Source organism: Ammospiza nelsoni, chromosome 26 (genome assembly GCF_027579445.1).
Source record: "Ammospiza nelsoni isolate bAmmNel1 chromosome 26, bAmmNel1.pri, whole genome shotgun sequence".
NCBI lineage: Eukaryota > Metazoa > Chordata > Aves > Passeriformes > Passerellidae > Ammospiza > Ammospiza nelsoni.
In genome coordinates this window covers 1,219,795-1,240,612 of record NC_080658.1, presented here as the reverse complement: position 1 = coordinate 1,240,612, position 20,818 = coordinate 1,219,795, and the positions used below count along the sequence as shown (strand labels likewise).

At 66.8% G+C, this 20,818-nt stretch overlaps 2 protein-coding genes across 2 annotated transcripts; one reads left to right on the top strand and one right to left on the bottom strand.

The window, feature by feature from the left end:
- Nucleotides 1-2,998: 2,998 nt before the first annotated feature.
- Nucleotides 2,999-9,666, bottom strand: SGCA (sarcoglycan alpha). Its single transcript, XM_059489088.1, has 9 exons — nt 9,612-9,666; nt 8,868-9,017; nt 8,649-8,788; nt 7,718-7,790; nt 7,396-7,594; nt 6,519-6,681; nt 4,838-5,043; nt 4,677-4,703; nt 2,999-3,334 (listed from the first exon to the last, which is right to left on the bottom strand). The coding sequence occupies exons 1-9, from the start codon at nt 9,649-9,651 to the stop codon at nt 3,151-3,153; spliced, it is 1,182 nt and encodes a 393-aa protein (XP_059345071.1). The 5' UTR covers nt 9,652-9,666; the 3' UTR covers nt 2,999-3,150.
- Nucleotides 9,667-10,837: 1,171 nt separating this feature from the next.
- Nucleotides 10,838-20,261, top strand: PPP1R9B (protein phosphatase 1 regulatory subunit 9B). Its single transcript, XM_059489067.1, has 10 exons — nt 10,838-12,428; nt 14,735-14,867; nt 14,947-15,067; nt 15,149-15,253; nt 15,583-15,718; nt 15,809-15,961; nt 16,042-16,095; nt 16,588-16,817; nt 17,573-17,669; nt 19,192-20,261. The coding sequence occupies exons 1-10, from the start codon at nt 11,157-11,159 to the stop codon at nt 19,243-19,245; spliced, it is 2,355 nt and encodes a 784-aa protein (XP_059345050.1). The 5' UTR covers nt 10,838-11,156; the 3' UTR covers nt 19,246-20,261.
- Nucleotides 20,262-20,818: the final 557 nt, after the last annotated feature.

The window sequence follows — 20,818 nt, the reverse complement described above, 5'->3', positions numbered from 1 at the left end:
TCAGCTCCACTGGGGAATTTTCCAAAGGTGCTATTCTCTCCCCTGACCTCCACCTCCAACACCCCACCAGCAAATCCCGCAAAGCAAGAGGCACCGAATTCCGAGGGGAAAAGGAATAAATCGATTTTCCAGGTCGAGCAGGTGGAACTTCAGCTCTGCTCTCATCTTCCAGCAGCTTTTTTCCATCCATCCATGCATCCATCCATCCCTCCATCATCCATCCATCCTTCCATCCGTCATCCATCCATCCCTGCATCCTCCCCGGGCACGGAGGGCCACGAACCCACTCCCTTCGCCAAGCCCAGCTCTGGCATTTCCCCGGGTTTTGTACCTACTTTGTATAATGTATTATAATAATAATTAATTAATTAAGTAATTAATAATTTTAAAGCGGTTTGGGGGTTTTCTTCATTTTCTTTTTTTTTTTTTTTTTTTTTTCGAAAATGGATATTATTAATTTTTTTTTTTTTTCTTTCTCTGACTGCTGAAATAAAGGCATGTGAAATGATCCAACCAACCTCGGGCTGCTCTCTGCTGCTCTCGGGGGGTTCGGGGGGGGTGTCCTGATGGGCGATGTTTGGAATTTCTCCTCCCCGATCCCGCTCTCATCCCGTCCGATCCCGCTCTGCTCCCGGCGAGTTCTGCGCTCCGCTCCTTGCCCGTCCTCCCTCCTCCTCCTCCTCTTCCTCCTCCTCCTCCTGTCCCAGCCCCCCCAACCCGGGATGGGGGGGGGAGGAAGGAAGGGGAGGGGGTTGGGATGGGCTGGGGGGGGCAGGGACCCTCATTGGGGAGGGGTCTGTGTCCCCAGATAGGGAGGGGAGGAAGGGCTGGGGACATTGAGGGGGCTCAGATCAGAGCGACCCCTGAAAGGGAGAGCTGGGGAGGGGGTGGGCACAAAGAGACCCCCCCCCAAAATTGGGGCAGAGGGGTGAGGGGCTGGCTTGGGGGTGGGGGTGCCCCGCTATGAGCCCATCCCTGCCCCTCAGTGCCCCCCATCCCTGCCCATAACTGCCCCTCATCTCTGCCCTTCAGTGCCCCCCATCCCTGCCCCTCATTGCCCCCCAACTCTGGCCTTCATTGCCCCCCACTCCTGCCCCTCATTGCCCCCCATCCCTGCCCATCACTGCCCCCCATCTCTGCCCTTCACTGCCCCCCATCTCTGCCCCTCATTGCCCCCATCTCTGCCCCTCAGTGCCCCCCATCTCTGCCCCTCATTGCCCCCCATCCCTGCCCATAACTGCCCCCCATCTCTGCCCCTCATTGCCCCCATCTCTGCCCCTCACTGCCCCCCATCTCTGCCCCTCATTGCCCCCCAATCCTGCCCCTCATCGCCCCCCATCTCTGCCCCTCATTGCCCCCCATCTCTGCCCCTCATTGCCCCCCACTCCTGCCCCTCATCGCCCCCCATCCCTGCCCATCACTGCCCCCCATCTCTGCCCTTCACTGCCCCCCATCTCTGCCCATAACTGCCCCCCATCTCTGCCCCTCATTGCCCCCATCTCTGCCCCTCACTGCCCCCCATCTCTGCCCCTCATTGCCCCCCAATCCTGCCCCTCATCGCCCCCCATCTCTGCCCATCACTGCCCCCCATCTCTGCCCCTCAGTGCCCCCCATCCCTGCCCCTCATTGCCCCCCACTCCTGCCCCTCATCGCCCCCCATCCCTGCCCATCACTGCCCCCCATCCCTGCCCCTCATTGCCCCCCACTCCTGCCCCTCATTGCGCCCCAATCCTGCCCCTCATTGCCCCCCACTCCTGCCCCTCAGTGCCCCCATCCCTGCCCCTCATTGCCCCCCATCTCTTCCCCTCATTGCCCCCCATCCCTGCCCCTCAGTGCCCCCCAATCCTGCCTCTCACTGCCCCCCATCTCTTCCCCTCACTGCCCCCCATCCCTGCCCCTCAGTGCCCCCCACTCCTGCCCTTCATTGCCCCCCATCCCTCCCCCCTCCTTGCCCCCCAACTCTGCCCCTCACTGCCCCCCATCTCTGCCCATCACTGCCCCCCATCCCTGCCCCTCCTTGCCCCTCACTCCTGCCCCTAATTGCCCCCCATCCCTGCCCCTCATTGCCCCCCATCCCTGCCCCTCAGTGCCCGGTCTGTGCCCCCTCCCCATGGCGGGGGGCTCGCAGGGACCCCCGGGGCCCGCAATGCCGGCGCTGTCCCGCTCCATCAATGGCTCCCCTTGTTCCGCGGGGCCCCCGCGCGTTCCTCTCCCCCACCTGGCGCCGCCCCGGCCGGGGGGGCTCTCAAAGAGCCTCTTTCTTCCGCGGGGCTGGGCCGGGGGCACCCCCGGCGGCGGGGAGGGCTCCGGCGGGCTCCGAGCGGAGCGAGCGGAGCCTTCGGGGGCTGCGGGGCGACCCAGGCGGGCACGGACACCCAGGTGAGCTGGGGAGGGTTTGGGGGGGCCATGGCGGGGCTCTGGGAGGGGCCATGGCGGGGCTCTGGGAGGGTGTCCCCGCTTTGTCCCAGTCCCCAGCCCCATCCCTGTCCCCCTCTTTATCCCAATCCCCTTTTCCCCATCCCTCTCCCCTGTCCCCCCATTTATCCCAATCCCCTTTTCCCCATCCCTCTCCCCCTCTTTATCCCAATCCCCTTTTCCCCATCCCTCTCCCCTGTCCCCCCATTTATCCCAATCCCCTTTTCCCCATGCCTGTCCCCACTTTATCCCAATCCCCTTTTCCCCATCCCTCTCCCCTGTCCCCCCCTTTATCCGAATTCCCGGCCCCATCCCTGTCCCCCCCTTTATCCCAATCCCCATCTTGCTCTCCTGTCCCCCCCACCTTTATCCCAATCCCCTTTTCCCCATCCCGCTCCCCTGTGTCCCCCTTCATCTCAATCCCCGGCCCCATTCCACTCCCCTGTCCCCCCATGGGGCCGGGGGTGTCACTCAGAGCCACCCCAGCCCTTTCGGGGGTGGTTACGAGTTTTGGTGGCTGAGCACCCCGAAACCTACCCCGTCAATAAAGCAAAACAGCCTCATTTCCTCGCTGAAACTCAATTTATGCACCAAAATTCACCCCAAAGAGGGGACACCCCAAACCCACAACTCCTCTTCCTCCTTACCGGGGTTTTACCCCCATAAACCCCCCCGGACACGCTGTCCCCATCTCTGTGGGTGTCCCCCGCTCGGCGTCGCCGGCTCGGTGTCCCCTCAGGGCGGCAGCAGCGGGGCTCGGGCGCTGCCCATGGGGTCGGTGCGCTGTCCCGTGCGGATGTTGAACATGGGCAGCGTGGAGAGCGGCCGGGCCACGTCCCGGGGCACGTCCCGCCTGCCGGCCATGAGCCGCAGCTCCCGCGTGTCCCCCGCGATGGAGCTGTGATGGAGCAGCTGGAGGCTGCGGGGACAGCGCGGCATGGAGCTGGGGCTGCCAGCAAACCCCCCTCGGGAACCCCTTTTTGGGGTGTCTGTCCCGTCATGGGGCGAGCGTGGCGTGGGTTTGGGTGTGCGCCCCAAAGTTGGGGTCTTCACCCCAAAATGAGGGTGTGCACCCCGTCGGTGGGGGCTGCTCCTCGTCACTGGGGTCTGCTCACCCTTCAGTGGGGTCTGAATGCTGTTATTGGGATCTTCACCCCAAAATTAGGGTGTGCACCCTGTCAATGGGGGCTGCTCCCCATCACTGGGGGTTGCTCCCTGTCACTGGGGTCTGCTCACCCTTCAGTGGGGTTTGAATGATATTATTGGGATCTTCACCCCAAAATTAGGGTGTGCACCCTGTCAATGGGGTCTGCTCACCCTTCAGTGAGGTCTGAATGATATTATTGGGATCTTCACCCCAAAATGAGGGTGTGCACCCCGTCACTGGGGTCTGCTCACCCTTCAGTGGGGTCTGAATGCTGTTATTTGGATCTTCACCCCAAAATTAGGGTGTGCTCCCTGTCAATGGGGGCTGCTCCCCATCACTGGGGGTTGCTCCCCTAACTGGGGTCTGCTCACCCTTCAGTGGGGTCTGAATGCCGTTATTGGGGTCTGCCCCCCAAAAATTAGGGTGTGCTCCCTGTCACTGGGGGCTGCTCACCTTTCAGTGGGGTCTGAATGCCGTTATTGGGATCTTCACCCCAAAAATCAAGGTGTGCTCCCTGTCACTGGGGTCTGCCCCCCATCACGGGGGTCTGCTCACCCTTCTGAATGACTTTATTGGGGTCTTCACCCCAAAATGAGGTTGTGAACCCCGTCACTGGGGGTTGCCCCCCATCACGGGGGTCTGCTCACCCTTCACTGGGGTCTGAATGCAGTTATTGGCGTCTGCCCCCCAAAAGTGAGGGCTGAACCCCGTCATTGGAGTCTGTGTCATTTCTGGGGTCTGCCCCTCATCTCGGGGGTCTGTGTGTCGTTTCTGGGGTCTACCCCTCATCTTTGGGGTCTCCTCCCTGCCCGGGGTCCCTCAGAGGCTGTCACAGAACTGAAGCAGCTCCTTGTGCCCCACCCCATGCCTGAGAGGGGTTTTGGGGGGCCCGGAGGGGTGGGGAGGGCTGGAGGGGGCTGTAGGGGGTGTGGGGGGGACCTTTATGCTCCGTGGCACCCCCAAAAGAGTTGATTGTCCCCTCTTTTCCTTCCCAAGTCTGTCCCCACACTCGGCCATAAGAAACCTCCCAAAACAGCCCCCCAAAACAGCCCCCCCCAAAAAACAGCCCCCCCAAAGCACCCCCCAGCACCCCCACAGCTCAACCAGCACTCACTCAGACGTCTGCAAGTCCCGTTTTTCCCTACAAAGCAGAAGAAAAAGAGGAAAACCCCAATAATCATGGCGAGAAGGGCTCTCCCCACCCCCGGCTCATCCCGGGGGTCACAAGGGGCGGGGAGGGGACACCCGGGGGCGGTGGGGGGACCCCCGACTCACACTCCCTCCCGGCGGCAGCACATGAGGTGGCCCAGGAGCAGCGACAGCAGCGCGGCCACGGCCAGCGGCACCAGCATTGTCACCAGGAACGGGGACAGCAGCGCCCGGGGGGGGGCATCGCTGGGGGGCTCAAAGCCGGCCCCCCCCTCCAGCACCCCCGGCCCCCAGAGCGGCCCCGGCGGGGAGGGGGTGGGAGACACCTGCAGCTGGGGGACAATGGGGGTTACGGGGGGCTGGGGGGGCTGGGGACATCGGGGGACATGGGGGGACATGGGGGACATGGGGGACATGGGGGGACATGGGGGAAATGGGGGGACATGGCGGGACATCGGGGGACATGGGGGGGACATGGGAGGACATGGGGGGATATGGGGGAAATGGGGAGACATGGGGGGACATGGGGGGACATGGGGGGACATGGGGGGACATGGGGGAAATGGGGGAAATGGGGGGATATGGGGGAAATGGGGGGACATGGGGGACATGGGGGGACATGGGGGGACATGGGGGAAATGGGGGGATATGGGGGAAATGGGGGGACGGGGGGACATCGGGGGACATGGGGGGACATGGGGGAAATGGGGGGATATGGGGGAAATGGGGGGACGGGGGGACATCGGGGGACATGGGGGGACATGGGGGACATGGGGGAAATGGGGGGACATGGGGGGACATGGGGGGACATCGGGGGACATGGGGGGACATGGGAGACATGGGGGGACATGGCGGGACATCGGGGGACATGGGGGGGACATGGGGGGACATGGGGGGATATGGGGGAAATGGGGAGACATGGGGGGACATGGGGGGATATGGGGGAAATGGGGAGACATGGGGGGACATGGGGGGATATGGGGGAAATGGGGGGACGGGGGGACATCGGGGGACATGGGGGGACATGGGGGGACATGGGGGACATGGGGGAAATGGGGGGACATCGGGGGACATGGGGGGACATGGGGGGAAATGGGGGGACATCGGGGGACATGGGGGGACATGGGGGGACATGGGGGAAATGGGGGCACACAGGGGACACCAGGGGACGCGGAGGGACACCAGGGGACATGGGGGACGTGGGGGGGAAACGGGGGGACACAGGGGACATGGCGGGACATAGGGAGCAAGGGGCAACGTGGAGGGACACATGGGGACACAGGGGGACACAGGGGGACATGGAGGAATAGGAGGGGACATGGGGGGCCACGGGGAAGCAAGGGGGAACATGAAGGGACACAGGGGACACAGGGGGACGCGGGGGACACGGGGGACACAGGGGACATGAGGGAACACGGGGGACACGGAGGAACATGGGGAAACAAGGGGGAACATGGGGGGACACAGGGACACCAGGGGACACAGGGGACATGGCGGGACATGGGGGAACACAGAGGGACAGGGGGGACACAGGGGGACGTGGGGGGACACGGGGGACACCAGGGGACACAGGGGGACACCAGGGGACATGGGGGACACGGGGGGACTTGGGGTGATATGGGGGACACGGGGGACAGAGGGGGGACACAAAGGGACTTGGGGGAACACAGGGGATACTGGGGAACACGAGAGGACAGGGGGGACACATGGGGGAACACGAGAGGACATGGGGGACACAGGGGACTTGGGGGAACATGGGTGACACCAGGGGACACAGGGGGACACAGGGGGACCCAGGGGGTCTCACCAGGGTGAGGTTGCACCAGCGGATGGAGAAGTGGGGGGCGAAGGTGTCGTAGCAGGAGGCCAGGGGACGCTGGCCGCGGTGACAGCGGGCACGGCTCTGCGGGGACACGGCCGAGGCCAGGCACGGCGAGAAGGGGCTGTGGGAGCCCACCTGGACGTACACCCTGAGGGGCAGGGCACCCCAAAACCCACCACGGTGAGAAAAGGGTAACCCCAAAACCCACCATGGTGAGAAGGGGCTGTGGGAGCTGTGGGAGCCCACCTGGGTGTTCACCCGGCATGACAGGGCACCCCAAACCCACCATGGTGAGAAGGCCCCACCCCACAGGTGGGAGATGACCCCAAACCCCCTCATGGGCCCTGAGTCCATCCCCATGACCCCAGCCCAGCCCGTACCCCTCCTTGCTGCCCAAAGCTGACCCCAAACCCCCTCAGGGTGCCAAGTACATCCCCATGACCCCATCCCTGCCCGTACCCCTCCTTGCGGCCCAAAGCTGACCCCAAACCCCCTCATGGGCCCTGAGTACATCCCCATGAGCCCCGGCCCTGCCTGTACCCCTCCTTGTGGCCCAAAGCTGACCCCAAACCCCCTCAGGGTGCCAAGTCCATCCCCATGACCCCCGTCCCTGCCCGTACCCCTCCTTGCGGCCCAGAGGTGACCCCAAACCCCCTCATGGGCACTGAGTCCATCCCCATGACCCCAGCCCAGCCTGTACCCCTCATTACGGCCCAGAGGTGACCCCAAACCCCCTCATGGGCACTGAGTCCATCCCCCTGACCCCCGGCCCTGCCCATACCCCTCCTTGTGGCCCAGAGGTGACCCCAAACCCCTTCATGGGCACCGAGTCCATCCCCATGAGCCCCAGCCCTGCCCGTACCCCTCCTTGCGGCCCTCGATGGGCAGCGGGACGCGGCCGCCGCGGTCCAGGGCGGAGGTGACGTTGACCACGTGCAGGTCCCCGCGCTCCCAGAGCCCGGCCGAGGCCTGCAGGAACAGCTCCCGCGCCGCCTCGGGCAGCAGCTCCTCCACGTCCCTGTCCCCCACCAGGAACTCGGCCTGGAACGGCGCCTCCCCGCCTGCGGGGACGGTGACACCCGTGGGGACAGTCTGTGGGGTGGCACCTGGGGGGTGGCACCCGTGGGGACGGCCTGCGGTCACCACAGAGCCATCCCGGGGGGTTTGGGGCGCTCAGGCCGTACCTGGAGCAGGGGTGACAACGATGACGAGGCGCTGCGCCGCGGTGGCGAAGGTGTGGCGGTTGTAGGCCAGCACCTGAGGGGACACAGGGGACACCTGGGGTGGGCCAGCTGCGGTCCTGGTTCAGCCCAGGACCCACGGGGCCATTCCTGGATGTTGTGGGTGCCCAGCTCACACCTGGGCACTGTGGGGCTGTACCTGGATGCTGTGTGTGCCCAGTTCACACCTGGATGATGTGGGTGCCCAGTTCACACCTGGGCACTGTGGGGCCATACCTGGATGCTGTGTGTTCATACCTGCATGCTGTGGGGCCATACCTGGATGCTGTGTGTGCCCAGCCCATACCTGGGCACTGTGTGCCCATACCTGGATGCTGTGTGTGCCCATACCTGGATGCTGTGTGTGCCCAGCTCATACCTGGATGCTGTGTGTGCCCGTACCTGGATGCTGTGTGTGCCCAGCCCGTACCTGGATGCTCTGTGTGCCCATACCTGGATGCTGTGTGTGCCCATACCTGGATGCTGTGTGTGCCCTACCTGGACGCTCTGTGTGCCCGTACCTGGATGCTGTGAGTGCCCATACCTGGATGCTGTGTGTGCCCAGCTCATACCTGGATGCTGTGTGTGCCCGTACCTGGATGCTGTGTGTGCCCAGCCCGTACCTGGATGCTCTGTGTGCCCATACCTGGATGCTGTGTGTGCCCATACCTGGATGCTGTGTGTGCCCTACCTGGACGCTCTGTGTGCCCGTACCTGGATGCTGTGAGTGCCCATACCTGGATGCTGTGTGTGCCCAGCTCATACCTGGATGCTGTGTGTGCCCAGCTCTTACCTGGATGCTGTGTGTGCCCGTACCTGGATGCTGTGTGTGCCCAGCCCGTACCTGGATGCTGTGTGTGCCCAGCTCATACCTGGATGCTGTGTGTGCCCATACCTGGATGCTGTGAGTGCCCAGCTCCGGTGCCCCCGGGCAGCCGTACAGGAAGCCGGGCTGCCCGGGGCCCCGCTGGGCCAGGCGCAGCCACCGCGGCAGGTCCGGGTGTCCCCACAGGTGGGCACGGAACGTCACCGGGGCTGTGGGGACACGGGGATGGCTATGGGCACTGCCAGCGCCCCCTCTTTACCATGCCCAGCCCCCCGGCCCGGCCCTCACCATCGTCATCCTCGCTGCCACTGAAGGCCTCCAGGAAGGGCTCCCGCTCCAGCTCGTGCACGAAGATGGCTCCGGTCTCGGCGGGGACGCGGAGCTCGGGGAGGACGCGGTGGTCGGGGACAGTGGCCAGGGACGCCCCCAGGGCCAGGGCTGCGGCCACACACGGGGCTGGAGCCAGGGCTGGGAGCGTGGCCCCTCCCTGCCTCAGTTTCCCCAGTGCCCACAGACCCTTGGGGCTCTCAGAGGGGCAGGAACGTGTCCCCACAATGCCTGGCGTCCCCTCAGTGCCAGGCGTGCCCACAGTGCCAGGTGTCCCCAGGGCAGAGCAAGAGGATGTTTGGGGGCGATGGGGACAGGGATAGAATGAGGTCAGGGCTGGGACAGAGCAGGGAACAAGGACAAGATGGGGACAAGGATGGGATGGGGACAAGGGCGGGATGGGGAAAAGGACGGGATAGGGACAAGGATGGGGACAAGGACGGGATAGGGATAAGGGCAGGATGGGCCCAGCACTTTCCCCAGCCCTGGCTGTCACACCGAGGTCCCACTCATTGTCCCCGCCATGTCCCACACCCCGCTGGCACAGGGACACGGTGGCTTTTTTTAGCTCTGGCACGTCCCAGCCCCGTCCCCCCTGTCCTCCCCCCTGCACCCCCCGTGTCCCCCCCAGTTTGGGGTGCCCCCATCCCCTCGGCCCCCCAGGCCCTGCCGTGTCCCCCGGGGGGTGACAGGGCTGTCACTCGCCTGCCAGCGCCCAGAGCCGGAGCAGCTCGGGGCCCTCCATGTTCCGGCACCGGGAGCGGGGCCAGCGCTGATTGACGGAGCCAGCGGGGCCGGGGGGGCCCTCGGGGGGGTCCCGCAGGGGACACCCCTCCGGTGCCACCTCTGTCACCGAGGCACGGCGCTCCGGGGCTGTCCCGTGTCCCCCCGAGGTGTCCCCAGGGCGGGCTGGTCCCGGTGCCACCACTCGGGGGTGGCGATTTGGGGACACCTGGGGACAGCTGAGACCCCCCCGGCATGGCCACCAGCGGGACGGGAACACGCGTGTGCGCTGCGAGGGGACGGTGACACGAAAGTTGCGACGCGGGGGTGACAGTGACAGGGACCTGGGGGAGGGTCTGCCCCCTCGCCCTCAGGAACGCAGTGGGAGGACAAAAAATGCAAATAATCCCCCCAAAATATTCCCTGGTTGTGCAGAAACGGGGGGCAGCGCTGTCCTCACCGGTCAGGGCCCTTGTCACAGTGTCCCCTCCTGCCACCACTGCCAGGGGATGCGCTGCACCCCCGGAGGGGTTCGGGGGGACATCGGGGTCCTGTGGGGACACTGGGGGGGCTTTGGCGTGGGGGGACCCCGGGGAGGGGAGCAGGGGACAAGTGGGGGTGACACGGGGACGGGAGTGGGGACACGGGGACAGAGCCGGAAGGGACACAGGGACAGGATGGGGGACGGGGGTACAAACTGGGGGGGGACACGGGGATAACGGGGGGGGTGTGGGTACAAAATGGGGGGGATATGGGGACAGGATGGGGACAAACCTGAGGGGATGATGTGGGGACACAGGGACACATCCGGGGGGTGGCTACAAATCTGGGGGGGTGCAGGGACGAGACTGAGGGGACACGGGGACAGAGCTGCGGGAGAGATGGGGACAGAACTGAGGAGGGAGGGGGGACAAGGGGACAGATCTGGGGAGGGGGACACGGGGACAGAACCGGAGGGGGACACGCGGGGACGGAACCAGAGGGGGACACGCGGGGACAGACGCGGGTGGGGACACGCGGGGACAGAGCCGGGGGGCGGCAGCACGGCAGATGCGGCGGGGGGGCCCCAGGCTGCACAGCGCCGTGCCGGGGGGGCCCCGCCGCAGGGAGGGGACCCCGGGGCGGGCGCGGGGAGCGCAGCGCAGCGTCCCCATGGCCGGGCTGCGGCGGCGGCGGCGGCGCTGAGGCCGAAGCGCGGCTGAGGAAGAGGAAGAGCGAGCGCTGCTCAGACCCAGAGGGCTCTGCGGGCAGCGGGGCGGGCAGAGCGCGGCGGCGGCGGCGGCGGCGGCTCCATCACCGGCAGAAAGGGGAAGAGGAGGAGGAGGAGGAGCGGCGAGGAAGGAAGGCAGGAAGGCAGGCAGGAAGGAGCGGAGGGGCCCGCGGGATGGCCATGGCCTGACCGGGCCGGGGCAGCGCTGCCCCCCGGCACAGCCCCCCCGGCACAGCCCCCCGCCCATGGCGCGGTAGCGGGCGCGGGGCCCGGGGGCAGCGGCGGCGGTGGCGGCGAGCGATGCGGGCGCCGGGACCATGCTGAGGACCGAGGCCGGCGGGGCCGGGGGGGCCCCCTCGGCCGGGGGCGCGGCGGGGGCCGGGGGGCTGCGCAGCGCGTCCCCGCACCGGAACGCCTACGAGGCCAGCATCCAGGCCCTGGCGCCCACAAAGGAGGCCGACGGCGAGGACGGCAAGAAGAGCCGCGGGAAGAAGTATGGCTCCAACGTGCATCGGATCAAGAACATGTTCCTGCAGATGGGGACGGCGCCCGGCCCCGAGGGCGCCTGCGACCTGGCCAAGGCCAAGGAGAAGCCGGTGCGGCTCTCCCTGCCCCGAGCCGGCAGCCTGGGCGACGGCGTGGACCAGGGCAGCCTCCTCAAGCTGGGCACCAGCGTCTCGGAGCGCGTCAGCCGCTTCGACTCCAAGCCCGACAAACCCTTCTCGAAGCTGCAGGAGACCCGCAAGATCTTCGAGAGGAGCCCGCAGGAGAAGGCCACCAGCACCAAGCTGCTGCTGCGCAAGGAGCGCGCCGGCTTCCAGGACCGCAAGCTGGACGTGGTGGTGAGGTTCAACGGCAGCACCGAGTCCCTGGACAAGCTGGACGCCGACGCCGTGTCGCCCACCGTGAGCCAGCTCAGCGCCGTCTTCGAGAAGGCCGACCTGAGGAACAACCTGCACAAGGCGCAGGGCCGGGCGGCCGCGCCGCTGGGCGCCAAGGCGGTGGCCAAGCGGCCCAGGGTGTTCACGCCCGGCACGCGGGGCGATGGCACCGGCGAGGGCAGTGCCACCCCGGCCCGTGCCCGGCCGCCCGAGGAGGAGAAGGCGGCGGCGAAGAGCGGGCGGCCGGCGGAGAAGGAGGCGACGGCGCCAAGGGTGCAGGAGGTGTGCAAGATCAAGCCCGTGGAGGTGGAGGAGAGCGGAGAGGGCGAGGAGGAGGAGGAGGAGGCGGCGGCGGGTGAAGCGGTGCCCGCGGCCCAGCCGGCCAAAGGGGATGAAGGCCCCACGGCCCCACGGCCGGACGGGGGCTCGGGAGTGACCGCGGGCGAGGAGGGCGTCAAGGGCGAGCGGGCGGAGGAGGGCGATGGCTCCGAGGAGGCCAAGAAGGAGGACTTCTCCGAGGCCGACCTGGTGGACATAAGTGCCTACAGCGGGCTCGGGGAGGACTCGGGGGGCAGCGGGCTGGAGGAGGAGGACGAGGCCGAAGGGCTGTACGAGCCCGAGTCGGGCTGCGTGGAGATCCCGGGGCTGTCCGAGGAAGAGGAGCCCGTGCCCAACCGCAAGATCCAGTTCAGCACGGCCCCCATCCAGGTGAGCCTGGCTGGGCAGGGAGGGAGGGCAGCCAGGGTGAGGGGTGCCAGGGTGATGGGTACCCCAGGATGAGGGGTACCCCAGGGTGAGGGGTATCCGGGTGATGGGTAGCAAGGTGAGGGGTACACCAGGGTGAGGAGTACCCCAGGATGAGGGGTACCAGGGTGATGGATACCCCAGGGTGAGGGGTACACCAGGGTGTAAGGTACCAAGGTGAGGGGTACACCAGGGTGATGGGCAGCCCAGCCTGGCTGTGTGACCCCTACACAATCACCCCTTTAGCAGGGATAGAAAAAGGGGCTGGGGGTCTGTGTCTCCATGCCCTGTGCCCCCCATGGGACAGGGCTTCCTATCCCTGTCCCTGTCCCTGCGCTGGGGGAAGCAGGGCCTGGGCCTGGTTAATTAGCTGGTTAATGAGGGGCTGTGCCCGGATCCCCCAGGCCTGGTGTGACAGTGACAGGTGGCGCTGGGACCCAGCACAGCACCCAGTGCCACCGCCGTGTCGTGCCCAGGCTGGGCCCAAACCTCTCCATATTTTGGGTGGGGATGCCCGAAATGCCCCGGAATGGGGCTGGGGCATCCCTGGGGGCTCCTCCCTGCGCGGGGGTCCCTGGGGACACGGTGACAATGGGGGGATTGTGCCCCCAACCCGGTGCCCAGCACGGTTTGGGGAAGTGGAGGCAGAGGAGGAAGGGGAGGAAGGCAGGAAGGGAGGCAGAGGAGGAAGGGGAGGAAGGGAGGAAGGGGAAGTGCCTCGGCAGCGTGGCCGGGTGGGCGGCATCACCCCCTCCCTGCGGGGCTCCTGCGGGGTTGGGGGTCCCCAGCCGGGATGGAGGGGGGGGTAACGGGGCCGTGCAGCTCTTTGGGGGTGTCCCCTCCCTCCCGCCCGGGTCCCCCCGGCCGCAGCAGCAGCAGCAGCGGGTGCTTTGTGCCCGAGCCGGGTTATTTTTAGAGGCCGGCCTATATTCTGGCTCTGAGTCAGAGCGGGTGGGTGGCCCCACCTGGGACGGGGACAGGGGACAGACACTGCCATGGCCCGGCTGGGGACACGGGGGGCTGCAGCAGGAGGGTGGCCCTGGTCCCGTGGGATGTGCCAGCCCAGCCCTGGGAAGGTGCCCTGGCTGGGGATGGGGGTTTTGGGATGCTCTGCTCACCCCATAAATGGGGATTTTGGGGTGGAGGAGGTTTTGGGATGCTCTGCTCACACCATGGATGGAGATTTTGGGGTGGAGGAGGTTTTGGGATGCTCTGCTCACCCCATAAATGGGGATTTTGGGGTGGAGGAGGTTTTGGGATGCTCTGCTCACCCCATAAATGGGGATTTTGGGGTGCTCTGCTCACCCCACAGATGGAAATTTTGGGGTGCTCTACTCACCCCACGGATGGGGTTTTTGGGGTGCTCTGCTCACCCCACAGGTGGAGATTTTGGGGTGCTTTTCTCACCCCATGGATGGGGTTTTTGGGGTGCTTTTCTCACCCCATGGGTGGGGGTTTTTAGGGTGCTCAGCTCAACCCATTGATGGGATTTTTGGGGTGCCCTGCTCATCCCAAAGCCTCTCAGCTGTGAGGGGGCACATGGGGATAGGTGAGGTGGACACCCAGGTGTTAGAGCATCCCAAGCCCCTGCCCAGGTAATGCTGAGCCCCCCAAACCCACTGTGGAGGGGAAGACGGGTGACACTGGGGACCCCCCCCCCCAGCCCAGCACTGGGGGCATGTTGCAGCCCCTTCCCCACTGCAGATCCCCCCAATCCCAAATCCCCCAGGACCCAGGGACAGGATGGGGGGCACAGCATGGGACCCCCCCCCAGGGATTTCCTGTGACAGGGGGACATCGTTGTGGCCAGGGGGACATCCTGTCCCCTGCCCTGCTCCTCCCTGTCACCCCTGGGTGCCACACGGTGCATCCTGCTGGCCCATGGGTGTCACCAGCCTTTGTCCCCTGACACTGAGCCCTAATTCCCTTTGTGGCCAGGCTTTATCCCGTGCTGTGTGATCCCTAATCCCCTCCCTGGCGGCACCGAGGGGCTGGGGCCCCTCCAGGGACATCTGCCAGGCCTGGCCAGCCCCTCCCCACTGCCCCCAGCGAGCAGGGCATGGCTCCCAGCCTGGTGCCCGTCCCAGCCCGGCCAGGGAGGCTTTGGGGTGTCCTGGCACCGTCCCCTGTCCCCGAGCCACCCTCACTCACCCCTTTGTCCTTCCCAGCTCCCCCCTGTCACCATTTGGGGTTCTCCAGGGGCTCGGTTCCTTCCTGGGGGGCTCCTGTGGGGTTTCCCCCCCCGGCTGAGCCCTCCCCGGTGCCCCCAGGTGTTCAGCACTTACTCCAACGAGGATTACGACCGCCGCAATGAGGACGTGGATCCCATGGCGGCCTCGGCCGAGTACGAGCTGGAGAAGAGGGTGGAGAGGCTCGACCTGTTCCCCGTGGAGCTGGAGAAAGGTGGGTGCCGCCCCCAGGGCCGTGCCCAGGGCAGCCCGGAGGTGCCAGCCCGGCAGGACACGGCTCTGTGTGCCCGCAGACTCGGAGGGGCTCGGCATCAGCATCATCGGGATGGGCGCGGGGGCCGACATGGGCCTCGAGAAGTTGGGAATCTTTGTCAAGACGGTGACGGAAGGAGGGGCAGCACACCGGGATGGCAGGTACGGCTGCGGGCAGCGGGGCAGGGCTGCCAGGGCTGCCCCAGGGCTGGGCAGGGGCTGTGAGGCTGCCCTTGTCCCCAGGATCCAGGTGAACGACCTGATCGTGGAGGTGGACGGCACCAGCCTGGTGGGCGTCACGCAGAGCTTCGCTGCCTCCGTGCTCAGGAACACCAAGGGCAGGGTCAGGTATGAGCTGGGATCTGGGGGGGTGGGCAGCCCTGAGAGCCCCCCCAGGCTGTGCTGAACCCTGGGATCCCTGCCCCGCAGCCTGGCCCCACCGCCTGGCCCCATCTCCCCGCAACGTGCCACCCTGGTGACCCCAAAGTGCTCCCAACTCATCCTCACCCCCTGAACACGCTGCTCCCGGGAGAGCTGCAGGGGTGTCCCCTGCAAAGGGCGTCAAAGGTGTCCCCTGGGTGTCCCCCCTGACCCGTGGTGCCCCTGGGTGTCCCCCCTGACCCGTGGTGCCCCTGGGTGTCCCCTGGGTGTCCCCCCTGACCCGTGGTGCCCCCCAGGTTCCTGATCGGGCGGGAGAAGCCAGGCGAGCAGAGCGAGGTGGCGCAGCTGATCCAGCAGACGCTGGAGCAGGAGCGGTGGCAGCGCGAGATGATGGAGCAGCGCTACACGCAGTACACCGAGGATGACGAGGAGGTGAGTGAGGGCACAGCGCTGCCCTGCAGGGCTGGGGGTGGCACGGTGGGCACCCAGAGGCGCCAACCCCGCCCCTGTGCCCCCCCACAGACCGGGGAGTACGCCACGGACGAGGAGGAGGAGATGAGCCCCATGTTCCCCAGCGGGGAGATGGCCATCGAGGTGTTCGAGCTGGCCGAGAACGAGGACGCGCTGTCCCCCGTGGAGATGGACCCCGAGAAGCTGGTGCACAAGTTCAAGGAGGTGAGGAGGGGCTGGAGAGGGCAGGGGGTGCCCGCCCGGGGGGCTGTGCCCACCCCGTGCCCACCCTGGCTCTCCCACAGCTCCAGATCAAACACGCCGTGACCGAGGCTGAGATCCAGCAGCTCAAGAGGAAGGTGAGGAGGGGTCCTGGATGCCCAAGGGTGGGGGGACACTCTGACAGCTGCCCTGGCACCCTGGATGTCCTTCTGCACCTGCCCTGCATGGGCCATGCCATGTCCTGCCTGTCACCTGGCTGTGCCATGTCCTACCATGCTGTGCCATGTCCTACCATGCTGTGCCATGTCCCATCCCCATGGCTCCCATGGCTGTGCCATGTCCCATCCCCTGGCTGTGCCATCTCCTGCCTGTCATCTGGCTGTGCATTGTCCTGCCTGTCACCTGGCTGTGCCATGTCATGCCACGCTGCACCACGTCCCATCCCTTGGCTGTGCCACGTCCCATTCCTGGCTGTGCCACGTCCCACCCCTGGCAGTGCCATGTCCCACCCTGTCCCCTGGATGTCCCATGTCCCATCCCTGGCAGTGCCATGTCCCATCCCTGTCTGTGCCGTGTCCCACCCCGCTCCCTGGCTGTGCCACACGCCGTGGTGACCCCGCTGTCCCCAGCTGCAGTGCCTGGAGCAGGAGAAGGCGCGCTGGAGGGCCGAGAAGGCCCAGCTGGAGCAGAGCGTGGAGGAGAACAAGGAGCGCATGGAGAAGCTGGAGGGTTACTGGATGGAGGCCCAGAACCTGTGCCAGGCCGTGGACGAGCACCTCAAGGAGACCCAGGCCCAGTACCAGACCCTGGAGCGCAAGTACAGCAAGGCCAAGCGGCTCATCAAGGAGTACCAGCAGAAGTGAGGGCAGCTCCTGGTGTCCCCTCGGGAAGGGACCTGTCCCCAGGGTGTCCCACCCCTCCCGGGCACCCCTGTCCCTGGGCACAGACTGGGACACTGGGCTGAGCCATCCCCTGGCCATGGGTTCATCCCTGGGCTGTGGATCCTGGATCCATCCCTTGGCCATGGGTCCATCCCTGGCTATGAGTCCATCCCTTGGCCATGGGTCCATGCCCTGGACACCAGACCCTCCCCAGGCAGCTCCTGTCCCTGTGCCCTTGGTGTGGAGCCCTCGAGGGGCTCTGACCCTTCTGTGGCACCCTCTGTCCCTGGGCACAGACCATCCTTTGGGCAGGGACACCTCCCTGAGGTGCCAAACTCTCCCTGGCACCCTCTGTCCTTCCTTCTGCACCTTCCCTGGGCATGGGCTCACCCCTGGGGAACCACCTCCTTCCCCTTGACTCACACCCATCTCTGAGGTCCCAAATCCTCCCTGGGCACCCTTTGTCCATTGGCAGGGACCTTCCCCTTGGCACGGATCCATCTTGGGAGCACCCTGGGACAGAGGATGAGCTTTGAGCTCCCTTCCAAGCCCAACCCTCCCAGCGTCCCATGATCCATGGAGCACCAGCTCCTTCCTGAGCATCCCTGAGCACGGCCCATCCTCTGGGGGATCCCCGGGCACCCCAACCCGCCCAGCAGGGTCCTGCCCTGCCACCCAAACCCTGGGATGTGCCCTGGCTGGGGACGGGCACCCACGGCGCCAATCCCCACAGGGAGATCGAGTTCCTGAAGAAGGAGACGGCGCAGCGGCGGGTGCTGGAGGAGTCGGAGCTGGCGCACAAGGAGGAGATGGAGAAGCTGCAGGAGAAGGTGGGCACGGGGCGCCGGGACGCGGGATGTCCCTGACCCCCTGCCCGGCCGTGCCAGCGATGGATCCCGGGATCCGCTCGGGATCGGCCGCCAGACCCCAACGGGCGGCCCCGGAGCTCCGGACTGAGCCACGGATCCCACACCGGACCGTGGGGGATCTGCTCCCACCGGACCCTGCTGCTCCTGCCGCTGGATTGCCCTGGATCTGCTGGGGATCTGCTGGGGATCTGCTCGGGATCTGCTCGGGTGTCCTGAGCCTCCTCCCGGGCCTGGATCCCGCTCTGGATCGCAGCGGATCTGCCCGGGCTCCAGCTCTGGGGCCTGATGTGCCCTGAGGGGCGAGAGGGATCTCCCCAGCAGTGGATCCCGGCTCTGCAGGGTCCTGGTGACCAGAACCGAGCCCGGAGGATCCACAGGGTGCCGGTGATGGGCACCGAGCGTGGGAGATCCCGGTGACCGGTGCTGAGCATGAGGGATCCCAAAGGATCCTGGTGACCAGAACTGAGTGTGGGGGATCCCAAAGGATCCCGGTGACCAGCGCTGAGTGCAAGGGATCCATGGGGTCCCGGTGACCAGCGCTGAGTGTAGGGGATCCCAAGGGATCCTGGTGACCGGAACCAAGCACAGGGGATCCCAAGGGATCTCGGTGACCAGAACCAAGTGTGGAGGATCCAGGGGATCCCAGTGACTGGCACCGAGTGTGGGGCTCCCAGTGACCGGCACTGAGCCCAGGGGATCCCAAGAGATCCCAATGACCGGTGCTGAGCACGGGGCCCGGCGCTCCCGTTGGGATCCCATGCTGGTCATGCTGGATCCCCCACGGGTCCTGCGGGGCAGAGCGGATCCCAAAGGATCCCAAAGGATCCCGCAGGGGGGTCACCGCAGAGGGGCCGGCCCTGCCCGGCCGGGGGGCACCAGGGCACAGCGGGGAGGTCCCCAACACCCAGCAGAGCCCCCCCCCCGCCACCACTCAGCCACCTCCATCACCCTCCAAAATGTCCCCTGGCATCCCACAGAGACTCACCCAGCACCTGCCTGCAGCCCCCTGCCCATCCCAGCCCATCCCTGTGTCCCCCGTGTGTCCCTCAGTCACCCCCATGTGTCCCTCAGTCACCTCTGTGTGTCCCCAATCACCCCAGTGTGCCCCCAGTGTGTCCCCTAGTCGCCCCTGTGTGTCTCTAGTGTGTCCCCCAGTCACCCCCATGTGCCCCCCAGTCACCCCCATGTGCCCCCCAGTCACTTCCGTGTGTCCCCAGTGTGTCCCCCAGTCACCCCCATATGTCCCCCAGCCCCAGTGTCCCCAATCTGCCCCCCACGTGTCCCTCATTCCCCCCTGTCCCCCACCTCCCATCTCTGTCCCCCTGGTGCCACCCCCCATGTCCCCCCCTTGTCCCATCTCCCTGTCCCCATGGCTGTGTCCCTCCCTCCCCCGTGTCCCCTGTCCCCATGCGTGTCCCCGTGTCCCCCCCAGCCCGGTGTGTGTCCCCCCCCGCTGAGACCTGTCCCCTTTGCTGTTTTTCAGATCTCCGAACTGGAGGCCAAGCTGCAGACTTTGAAAAATTCCAACCCGACCTAAACCACCCTCAAAAACCGCAGCGATCCTGGGGGGGCCCCCTCACACCCCCCCCTACCCCCGGCCCTGCCCCCCCCGCCCCATCCCAGCCCTTCCCCGGGGGGAGGGGGGGGGTGAGACCCCGCCAAGGCCTCCTGGTGCCCCCCACCCCCCTCGGGGGCACGGACGGGGGGTCCGGGGGTGGGGGGGGGACACCCCGCGTTCGTGTCTGTGTCCAGTGTGAGTCTCGTGGTGACGTGATGGACCCGCGGGGGGGGCGCGGCCCCCCCCAGGCCTCCCCCTCCCCTCGACGTGACCCCCCCCCCCCCCACCCCCGGACACAGCTGGCACACCTGGGGGGGGGCACACAGGACGATGTCGTCCCCCCCCCCCCCAAATCCCCAACTAATGTGAGCCATGCTGGGGGGGACGCTGGGAGCCCCCCCAGACCCAGCTCCTCCTCTTGGGACTCACCGGAGCACGGCCGGGGGGGTCTTTGCTCCGCAGCCCCCCCACCACGGACTCATCCCCAGCCCCACATCGAGGTGACCCCGGGACCATCGCCATGGGGGGGACCCCGAGTGTCCCCCCCGACCCCTCAGTGCCACCATCGCCGGGCAGGGGGCACCCCCGAGCCTTTGCCAAGCCCGCAGGGGATGGGGGGCACCAGCCCCACCGCCCCCCCCCGGGAATGGGGGGCTGCCTGGCGCCCCTCTATGGGGACACCCCCAGCCCCACCAACGCCCCCCGAGCCCGGGGCTTTCGCCTTCCCCGGGCGGGGGGGACGCACGGGGGGGGTCCCCTATGGGGTGGGGGCGATGCTCCCCCCCCCTCACCTGTAAATAACCCCCCCCCCCCAAAATCACGGCATTTCTCTGGGGCCGGGACACCCCCCAAGCTCCGGCCGCCCCCAGCCGGGCCGGGGGGGTCCCGCCCTTTGATTTTCATTTCTATTTTGCCCCCCCCGCCCCCGAGTCTCCGACAGTAACTGGATGTGGGGGCAACTGGGAGCCAGAGCTGGTTATACTGGGAAGGGGAGGCGGGGGGGGCGCGTGGGGAGGGGGCGGGGGGGGGGCGGGGCCGGGGGGTCCGACTGGATTGGAGCCACTTCGGGGAGGGGGGAGGGGGCTATTTAATGGGGGGGGGTCCGGGGATCGCGGGCCCCGGGGGGGGCCGGGGTTATTTAATCTCACACGTGTACCTGTGGGTGTATATACTATATATAATGTACCTATGTAGCACCGCTCCCGCTCTCCGCGCCCGGCGCCGCCCCAAAAACGAGACCCCCGCCCCAAAAGCGAGACCCCCGCCCCACAAATGCGGGCTCGGCCTCGCCCCCCGCCTCCTCCTGCCGGCGGATGGGCCTGGGGGGCATCGGGGAGGGTGAGGGGGATGTGGGGAATTATTTAGGGTGGTAGGAAGGGGTGGGGGGGCACGGGGGAGGGTGAGAAGGATTGGGGGATTGGGAAGGATGGGGGGGAACTGGGAGGCACTGGGAGGGTTGGGAAGGACTGGGAGTGATTTGGGGTGGGGGCAATGGGGAATGGGCAGGATGGGGGACACTGGGAGGCACTGGGAGTGATTTGGGGTGGGGGCA